Source organism: Musca domestica, unplaced genomic scaffold (genome assembly GCF_030504385.1).
Source record: "Musca domestica strain aabys unplaced genomic scaffold, Musca_domestica.polishedcontigs.V.1.1 11, whole genome shotgun sequence".
NCBI lineage: Eukaryota > Metazoa > Arthropoda > Insecta > Diptera > Muscidae > Musca > Musca domestica.
Window position 1 is genome coordinate 3,152,677 of NW_026712133.1, and position 11,005 is coordinate 3,163,681.

General features: G+C 33.5%; 1 protein-coding gene across 2 annotated transcripts; it reads right to left on the minus strand.

Annotated features, from left to right (window-relative positions):
* Positions 1–1,674: 1,674 nt before the first annotated feature.
* Positions 1,675–2,937, minus strand: LOC101897369 (ER lumen protein-retaining receptor). 2 transcript variants are annotated; one of them, XM_005189946.4, is made up of 2 exons: positions 2,782–2,937; positions 1,675–2,725 (listed from the first exon to the last, which is right to left on the minus strand). In XM_005189946.4, the coding sequence occupies exon 2, from the start codon at positions 2,623–2,625 to the stop codon at positions 1,987–1,989; it is 639 nt and encodes a 212-aa protein (XP_005190003.1). In that variant the 5' UTR covers positions 2,626–2,725; positions 2,782–2,937; the 3' UTR covers positions 1,675–1,986. The 2 variants fall into 2 exon arrangements, with proteins under 2 accessions (XP_005190003.1, XP_005190004.1); XM_005189947.4 differs by having other exon boundaries at positions 2,805–2,932.
* Positions 2,938–11,005: the final 8,068 nt, after the last annotated feature.

Below are 11,005 nucleotides of genomic sequence, written 5' to 3' on the forward strand. Positions count from 1 at the left end.
TGAAGTGAACAATTAAACAATATAGTTAAAGGAAGTGCTAATGTTTCTGAACAATAATAAAGAATTATATTAGGTATGCCATCCGAGCCTGGACATATAATCGATTTTAAATTACGCAGACTATTGGACACCTCTTGACGTTGTAGAAAAAGCATACAAATTTGATCAGCCTGTGACAAATTCTTTATTGTTATATTTCAATACTGAAGGCTCTGAGGAAACCTTTCGTTTTAGGTTAACGAAATCATAAAAAGATTTGGGATAGGATTTTACATTAGTTTTAATCTTGTCGAGGTAAAGATTATACAATCTATGAGACTCTAAAGTATATTTAGATCTAGCAACAGAGTAATTTGTATAGTCTATTATTAAGCCTGATTTTTTATATTTACGAAAAAGCTTATTTTTAGAATTTTTAAAACTTGCTAACTCAGGGGTTATCCATGGATATTTATTAGAATTTTCAACTCTAGTAGTTGGAACACATTCCAATTTAAATTTATCAAATATATATTCCAGATATTTATGGCTGTTGCACAGGCACACAGAGGCCCAATTTACGGACGACATGAGCACATTAAGTTTTGCGAAAATTAGTCTTTTTGTAACTAAAGACAGTTTTAAAGGAATCGGACTGACTTTCTTCAATATAGGTCATACTTGCATTTTGGAACAATGCAATGTAACAAAACAATTACGTTTGAAATGTGTCTAAAATCATAATAATAGTAATAATAATATAACAAATAAAATGCCAACACTGCTATAGGATATTGTTATTCTTATGTTCTTTTCTTTTATGTTCTTTGCAAACAAAACTAATATATAGTCTGCCTCGTAGAACCTACACGTCCATAATTTTGTTTTTATAGATTAGAAAATCAAGTGTATTTACTACGAAATCACCCTCACGCGACGGTCTGGATGTTTCTTAATTTACAGAACTCGGTGAGTTCATAGTTGAAAATGTTCTGGTAGTCATTGCAATTCTCTCTTATGATGATTTTTGGGAAAGGTGAGTGTGATTCTCATTTACTATGTTTATCAAAGTAAAATAAAATAATGAAACCTTCAAAATATCATTATTTAGTTTTTTGAAGCAGGAACTGATAAGTGAGTTACACGAGTTAAATTTTCTGAATGATACTTTCTTTCAAATGATACTCATATTGTTTAAATCGGAATGAAATCGGTAGAATAGAATGAAAACGGATTTTGTTTCCGAACTTTCTGGTCGAATAACCGGGAATATTCCCCACGAATACATTGCCCTAATCAGTGTAAATATATAATAAAAAAATCAAAATGATCCGCACATAAACTCCAATACAACTTCCTCCCAAACATTAAAAAATTTTAAGTTGCCTTGCAAATTTTATTTCTGCCTCCAAATTGCGATAAAAATAGCTGAGGTCTTATTTGTTTCCATTTTATATTCAGCAGGCAATACCCTGATTAGCAGCTGTTTATTATCTTTGACCTGAAAGACCAAGAATCAGAACGAATATATATAACATCTTATTTTCAGTTCACGATGAATTGATATTTAGAATAGGGCCGTGTATCTTGTTTTCACAATAACACTTTTGGTAAATGTTCAATTTCTGGAACTATATATTTTCATCAAAATTGGCTGAATACTAGTAACTGACAGGGAAAATAAATTAAAATTGATTTATATGTTTTTTTTTTGTTTTATTTGTGTTTTTGAAAAATATACGTAAGTCGTCTTATAAAATTGTAGTGCGATTTACATTTAACGGATTACATTTATGGAAATATATCTAGCATTACAATCGTGATATACATGAATTAAAGCCATTTAACATTTTCTTACATGTACGTCGGGCATATAAAAGGTGGAATTTTTATACATTTTGCAAATGTAACGTAAAGAGCAATCGGCTTTACGCGCATTCGAAAATTTAGCAACAATGTTCACGATGGTTCTACTTTTGAATCAGAAATGTTGTGTTCATTGACTATTTAAGCGGGCAACTGCAACTTTTTGCCTTTTAGAACTTTGGTAATGTACAAATAAAAGAAATCGCAGTACAAAATAGTTTGGACAATTCCAGCAAATATTGCAATAAGATCGTAGTGCGATTCTACTATGTAACGGTACACCCAATTTAATAAATACAGAGCACGGTATGAGCCCAAAGCAAATAGATAATGACTTGTAATAGACTCTGCTTCTCCGGTTTTGCTAACCATGAAGAGTTGCGGTAATATGGCAACAGATTCTAAGTAAATTGAAAATGTCCACAAAACCTCCATTACCGTAAATTCATGGTTAATTAATAAAGACAACAGAAGACACGGCACCAATAAGAATTCAATACGGAACGAATCGTGATTACGATCATAGGTGGCTCTGAATTTTACATACATTAGATACACGGTCGCTCCAGATGACGCTAGAAAAAGTACTTTCATTACTGAGTTGTATAGGCTGACATAGGTTGTAAACAAATCTAAGTATCGAGTCAAATATACAAGAGCAAATAATATTTGTGATTTTCCGGAAATGCCAGCACAGGACCTAGTTTTCCATATTTTTAAAAGTAGAATTATAATAGCGAAGACGTGCGCCAAATCACCAGCCAATCGAAAGATATTCATTTTATTAGGTCAGATAAATGTATGTATACTTATTATCACGATTTATTGAGTTTTATCCAAGAAATTGAGCACGTATGACGCTGTAGCCGCTAATCAGTTTCTGCAAATAAATTTTATATTAATTCGTATTTATTATATACTTTAATTATTATATACATTAATTAATGCAGATATATTACACAAATGTCAGCACAAAACGCACAACAAAAACTTGGCGAAAGGGAAATGTTAGGAAGGCAAAGAAAGTGACGTGGCCGCCATTGTAGATAAAGCAGTATTACAATTCAACTGACGATTAAAATAAACACGTTCCATAGAACAAATAAAATTTGACACATCTGTGTTGCACATAAGGCATCGTTTACATTGAAAAATGCTATCATGTACGAAGTGACATTTTGTAAATGCTAACACGAGACCATGGTAGAAAAATACACGTAGACGTCACGTCATTCGGAGGTTATTATAATTCGCGTTTTTAAACATTTTTTAAAAATTTAAATAATTTTTCATTCAACATTTTCAATTCCAAAATTGCTTTGACAGCTCATTGGTCGAGCAGCTGTGTCGATGCGTCTATCTATATATTTTTTTTTTTCGAACGTTCCCACGCCCCACGAGGGGGCGACCACCCTTTACGGAGGGATCGCGTACATATCATGATCCGCATCATAATGGGAATTCAGTAGGAAATTGAAAACCAGCTACAGAATCTAATTCATCAGCTAGTTTGTCAAATAATAAAACATGTATGTTAATTGTTTAAAAATAAAATTATTCTAGATTTAATAACTTCTAAACTCATACAAAAATCTACATTACAAGACACAGAATTAAAGTCAACACACATTTTACTAAGAGGTTCGCCCATTGAATAATTCGTGCGGTGAAAATCAGTATATAATAATTGGTAGCATCTACTAGATCTAAACATAACATTAATTCTAATAGATGAGATTAGGAAATCTGAAGGTATATTACCATTTAATATTTTTAATACAAACATGGAGTTCAACATAATATGTCTGCTTTTAAGTGTAGGCAATCTAATTAATTTTAGCCTGCTAGCATAAGAAGACAAAACAAAATCACTATTCCAATGTAAATCTCGTAAGGCAAATAGCAGAAATTGTTTTTGCACGGATTCTATTTTATCTGAGTATATTGCATATTGAGGATCCCATACAACAGAACCATATTCCAATATAGGTCTAACAAGAGACGTAAATAACTGTTTTGTTATATATGGATCAGAAAATTCTTTGGCCCACCGTCTAACAAAACCTAAAACACCAGTTGCTTTATTTACCATTGTTATTGCATGGCTATTAAAATTTAATTTTGGATCCATCAGAGGCCTAGATCGACAAATGAATCTACAGTTGATAATGAATGACCATCAATATTATATTGCAATATCAGAGAAGAAGATCTGGAGAAGCACATATGCTTAAATTTAACTCCATACAATTCTTCTACCATTCTCGTGACTAACTAAAACGAGAACAAGAATATTACAGTGTTGGCCTGTTTGTTTGGGATTCCATAGTATTTTGTTGATGCAAAATAGTCAGTTTAGTTTTTATAAAAACATGGGATTAAGCCTGACTATTTTGCAACAACAAAATATTACGGAATCCCGAACAAACATGCCAACACTGTTCTATTAATATACAAGACAGGTAAACGAAAGCATAACATGTGGAGAGCGATGAAAATGTTTTTTTAAGTGCGGTTGTAAGATTTAGAAGATTCTCCTAAAGAATTTTAGTTTATTTTAATTCTTTGGTTCCTCTTCTATTGAGCTTACGATCTCGTCACTTGGGTAAATTTTTTTTTGTCATATTGCAACAAGATTATTTCAAATTTGAAGAAATTAAACAATATTGTCCTATTTAATGTTTTGTGGGTTTCCTCCAAATGTAAGAATTGTACATAAAAAATAATAATGAAACAAAACGACTTGTTGAATGAATAAATGTATATTTGACACAATAATACTCCAAGATTGAACTTAAGCAGTTCGGCTTGCGTTTTCACTTTCCGTACGATAATAATATTCCAAAAAAATATATAAATAAATAATAATAAGAATAAAAAGGTCTACAATACAAAACTAACATAAAAAATGAAACACCAACTGAAAACAAAATACCAAATTTATACAAAAAAATAAACAAAAAACTTAAAAATAACGCAAGAGTAACAGTGTAAAAAGGCCTACAGGTGTAAGTACATAAGAAGCTTAGAGTCGTGGCTAGATATATTTTGTGACATTTCTTAAAGGGATTACAGAGCCGCACTAAAATCCTGTCGTCTTTTCGATTATATCTGACTTTTTATGTACTTGCACCTTACCTTGTTTTAATATTAGGATTACTATCGACACAAATTTAATAAGTTGTTTATTATCAAAAAAAAAAAAAAACAAATCAACTTGTTCCATTGATTTTGATTAACCGCAAAAATTGAATGAAGTTAAAATTTACTTTCAAAATCATGTTCTATATTTCTCAAACTATTTATTTCGCTACAAAAAGTTTAAATCACACTGTTTTATTACAATTAAATTATAAACCCAAAATGCAACTCGTCATTATTTCTAATTATTTGCCATCATACCATTTTATTCCACTTTGAACTTTCGTTGGCAAGCGATGGAAAATTCTAACGAGTATTATCTGTCAATTTGCGCGGCTCTTGAAACGTCTTGGCTTTCTCGTTTCTGTTACTTCACTTGTTTTACAGATTATAGTCCTAACAACATCGCAGCAACACCAATTATACAACAAAGGTAAACATATATTAGTTATTCGACTAATATAATAACATAATAAAACTGCCAATTTTTTATTTTAAAAATACTAAATTTCTTGTGTTTTATATCTTCCCTTTTTTATTTTCTTTACACTGCTCCGCAATATTTTGGTCTCTTCGAACCGAGATTCGGGCTTTCCAGCAACAACAACTAACTTGGTTCATTTTATTTTATTCAAGGGTTTGACATCGTCAGCAACCACCACCAAAGATCATCAACTCTCGCCAATCATCTCAACACTCATCATCCATTATTTTCATTAAATACATTTAGTAATCACTAAAAGGTATGTATTTTTAGTGAGCACAAACGCGAGTGTTTGAATAAAAACATTTGGTTTAACTCTGGTTTAGTAAAAACTCTTCAATTCTTTTTCGAATTTTTTTCCTGTGGTAGGTATTTTTACCCTGATCCCTGGACGCCAATTTTTTCTTTGGGGACGTACCCGGGACCCCAGATTTTTGACCCCAAAGTCCGGGTTCAAAACCCCAACTAGACTTGGATCTAATAAAGACAATATAGGTATCGTTGCTTATGAAAATTCCTATCCAACAAGTGGTCACATGACTGGGTAAGTTGTTTGGTTGGAAGTTACAGTCAAATTATCGATTATTTGGACCCGGTCACATGACTGGGTAAGTTGTTTGGTTGGAAGTTACAGTCAAATTATCGATTATTTGGACCCGGAATTTTTATAAAACCCCCAAAAATTCAAAAACGAGCCGATTATGAGGGTCTACAAAATTGATGCCAAATTATAGCTCACACTCTTACATTTCCAAAATGCTACAATTTGTGCTAATGCTTTTACTGAGTCCAGAGATATGGGTCTTTCCATCCGAATAGCCCGATTCTAACCAGTTCATTAAAATTATATTTTCAATAAAAAAATGTGGTCGTTGGATTACAAATAAAACCCCCAAAAAGTAAAAAATAGCGTATTATTGGGGTCAACAAAATTGATGCCAACTTATAGCTGACACTCTTTCCAAAATGCTACAATTTGTGCTAATGCCTTTACTGAGTCCAGAGATATGGGTCTTTCCATCCGCATAGCCCGATTCTAACCAGTTCATTAAAATCATGTTTTCAATAAAAAAAAATTGCCGTCGTTGGATTACAAAAGCACCAAAATTAGAAAACTTTGATTCGCGTTAACCGGTGTTGGACATACATAGAGGAGAAAATTTCAAGCCCGGCCGAAGGCCCGCTATTTACAAAAAAGTGTCTAATTTAGAAAACTTTGGTTCGCGTTAACCGATGTAGGATATACTCAGAGGAGAAAATCTAAAGGCAGGCTATTTACAAAAAGAGTCAAATTTAGAACTCTTTGGTTCGCGTTAGCCGGTGTAGGATATACTCAGAGGAGAAAATCAAAAGCACCGCCAAAGGCTTGCTATTTACACAAAAAGTGTCAAATTTAGAAAATTTCAAGCCCCGGCCGAAGGCCCGCTATATACAAAAAGTGTCAAATTTAGCCGGTGTAGGACATACCCACAGGAGAAAATCTCAAGCCTCGGCCGGAGGCCGGCTATTTACAAAAAGTTTCAAATTTAGAAAACGTTTGTAATTCCAGCGACGGCTACGCGAAATAAACATTTTTTTATTGAAAACATAATTTTAATGAACTGAGTGAGAGAGTGTCAGCTATAATTTTCTTTACATTTGGGGGTGTTATAAAAAATCTGGGTCAAAAAATCGATCATTTAGCTATAACATCAGAACCATGACCACTTACTCCATCATGTGACCACTTGTTGGATAGGTATTTTCAAACGATACCTATCCTGGAAAAAATTTCGAAAAGATCGAAGAGTTTTTACTAAACTAGAGTTGTTCCAAATATTCTCTAAAAAATATTTGATACGATACAAAAACAAAAAAGTGCTTATCTATGGTCGTTCGTTCCGTTTGCTTAAGTGTCCGTCCGTCGGTAATTCCCTCTTTCGTAATTTCCAACAGTGCCGGTTTCTCATTGTGTACCATAATTCTCTTCTAGAAAATTACACTCATAATAAATTTGCACATATTCGCTCTTATTTACGATATACGCGAAAACAGAAATAGAAAGTGTGGTGCAAATAAATAAGCAGTGATCTGTAATGTACATTGTTGTTGTGATTGGTGCTTTGTGTTTTTCAACACAAAAGAGAAATAAAATAACAATAACAACATACTACTAGTTAATACAACAACAACAGTACGATCACATATAAGTGCTGTATGCTTGTGGTTGACTGACTTGTGTTAGGTAGTCAGTAACCACCACACCGTGTAATAGGTGTGTTCATTACAAAAAGTGAAAAATGTTTATTAGGTCAGTTCGGGCTAAAATTGTAAAATATTTTTTTCAAACACTTTAATTTTCTTCAAAGTTTTAACGGTTCTGTTGGAAATTAATTATTTCGTTATTGAATTTGTTTCTGTTTTACTTGATTTTAATTCAGTAAACTTTTTTATTGTTCAAGATTTCGCTTTCTACACATGATTATTTTATCAGAGCAATTGATGCTATCATTCAATTCGAAAACAGCTTCAATGCTCTTCGAGATGAAGATCTAGACATTTACATTCTTGAAGTTCAATCTTCTGAAGCTAAGTCGCTTTGGGATAAAGTGAAAGATACATGTGACAAATGCCTTACTTCTATTAAACTTGCTGGCGAGGCCCAAGAAACATCTCGAATAAACGCAAAGTAAATATAACGCTACATTTAATGCATATGTCAACGTTATTGCTTCAATAAATAGAAAATTGGATCAGCTTCGTGCTTCGCAATAGTCCTCCAATTCTCTGATCATTTATCCCAAACAGATCCTCCATCGAATTTGAACTCCAACTTTTCTAGTACTCCTAGAACAGATGCCCCTATCCTGATGATATTTTCTCGTTGTCTGGTGTTTCACACTAAACGGGAAGGTCAATCGAAGTTTTCGCTTCAAATGACAAGGTTATGCATAGTTTAAATCTTCCGCCTTGCGATATTGAGGTTTTTAATGATGATTTTCTTTCTTGGCCTTCATTCAGCGATCTTTTCTCGGCGGTTTATATCAACAACAGCCGCCTTAGTAACATTGAAAAACTATGTTACTTGCTGAAAAAAACTAGTGTTGAAGCAAAATATGTAATATCAAAGTTCCCTTTGACGCATAAAAGTTTTGATTTAGCGTGACAAGCATTGAAGGGGCATATGACAATGTCCGTATATTGGTTAACAATCAACTTAAATTACTTTTTGATCTTCCGGTTCTTGACAATGAGTCATCTAAGGGTTTAAAAAACAGATGGTACGGGAACAGATGGCCAAAAACAAATCGGCATTGTCGTCTTGGAAGTATTCAGATCATTTCCTTACGGAACGAATTCAAACCCTTACGCGCCTTCGAGATATTCGGGGCATAGATTCTCCCAGAAAAGCTGAAAAGAAGTTGCGAGCTCATTTTACGAAGACAGCTCCTTCTGTTAATTCTTCTCACCCTTCAGTTAGAGTGTTCGTTCTTTGCCCGAAATTGGCTCATCCTCTGCGTTTGTGTCTAGAATTCAACAAATTATCAGTGGAAGGTCGATTTTCAGTACTCAAACGGTTCAATTGTTGTATTAATTTCTTACAATTGGTCTCGAGGTCAAAAAATGTGTAAGTAAACATAACTGCGGTAAATGCATCAAGCGATATTACACCCTTTTACATCGTGCGAAGTCCAATCCTGCGATTCCGGTTCCGTCAACGACTTCTTCGAGGTCGATTTCAAACCAACCTTCTTCTCAATCTAGCAATGCGAAATCAAATCTTCCCTCGACTTCGTCAGGTGTATCGCACTCTGCCAATAGGCAAGTGTATCACATTTCGCACAACAAAAATGTTATTTTAGGTACAGCAGTGGTTCATTTAATTCATCAAGAAATAACAAACCCTGCTCGTGCCTTAATTGACCCAGCTTCTGAAGCTTCCTTCATTACTGAAAACTTGCAACGTCGTCTTGGTATTTCTACTACGTCGATACAAGCCACTATTTCTGGCATTAACCAAACCTTGCCCACTACATCAAGTAAATTGTGTTCGCTATTCATGGGTTCTACTATCGATACATCCTTATTCATGGAATTGTCATCATTAGTGGTTCCCGCTATTTCTAGTAATTTACCATCTTTTTCACTTGGTGGTTACTTCATTTCCCGTTTACCAATTTTCGTTTGGCTGATAGACGTTTCTTTGAATCTACATCAGTTGATCTACTCTCGATAAATCAATCCAATATTTTAGAGTCATTAATGGTTCAAAATACTGTTTTTTGGCTGGATCATTACTGAATTCCCTCTTCCAACATAACGGTATTAACTACCACAATAAATTATTCCAAAGATAATCTTAACAAGACACTTCTTCGATTCTGGGAATTGGAAGAACCTCCAAAGCGCGCAATTCTGTCTCCTTCGGACAAGTTTTGTGAGGAAAATTACAAAAGTACAACGTGTCGGGACTCAGATGGCAGATATATTGTCAAACTTCCCATTATACCAGAATTCTCAGGTCAGCTTGGTCATTCCAGGACCAACTGCTTACATCAATTTTTCCGTATTGAAGTTTCTCTCATTAGAAAACCACAAATTAAAAACATTTACGATGGGGTGGTCAGGGAATATTTAGAATAAGACCTACATACCTCACCATCCGGTTATTAATCCGGATAAATAAACAACTAAATTGCATGTGATTTTCAATGCCTCTAACAAGACTTCTAATGGGAATAGTCTAAATGATATATTTAATGTCGGCCCAACTCTTCAGTTGGATTTAATCCTCCTTATTCTAAGATGGAGACTTTTCAAATTTGTTTTTAACTGCGACATAACTCAAATGTACTGATAAATTATAGTAGATCCTGATGTGCGTGAAGATAAAAACGATTTTAACTAGCGAAGACAACACCCAGTCTGGGCGCACTTTCTGTTGTATAACAGTGTATAACAGATATGCGGAAAATAAAAACGATTTTTGTAGAGGTAAAATAAAAACGATTTTTGAACATGCGAAACAAAAATGCAAATTTTTTTAAATTTGTAGTGATTCTTGTTTGTACCTGATAATGAACATAATTATAAGAATAAAAAAAAAATAACTAATTTAAAGGTGTTTCAATAAAAAAACTTTCGTCATCATACCGATTATTTTTAATGGAAGAAAATTACATAGCCCACTGTGCAGCAATAAAAAATAGTGCACGCATATAAATGGTACTGCAGGAAAGGCCGTTCCAAGAGCTTTCTAAAACGCTATTACTTGGCCAAATCGATCGTGGAAAATTAGAGAATAATTGATTTTTCTTATTTTTCAAAAGTTATCAACGAGTCCCACTGTGCGAAAACTAAAAATAGCGCAAGCTCATGGAATAGCACGTTGGAAAGCCCATGAGGTGTACTTTAAATATATAAACACTCCTGAAAGATTAATCGGGCAGTTTTTTTTTAAATATTTTTCCTAAAGTCAAGTGTTTTCTAGAGGGAAACATAAATGGCCCACTGTGCAGCAATAAAAAATATTGCACGTATATGAATGGTCCTGCA

Excerpts from the sequence above, each read along its gene's own strand:
- LOC101897369 (XM_005189946.4), bottom strand. The coding sequence starts at position 2,625 with ATGAATATCTTTCGATTGGCTGGTGATTTGGCGCACGTCTTCGCTATT.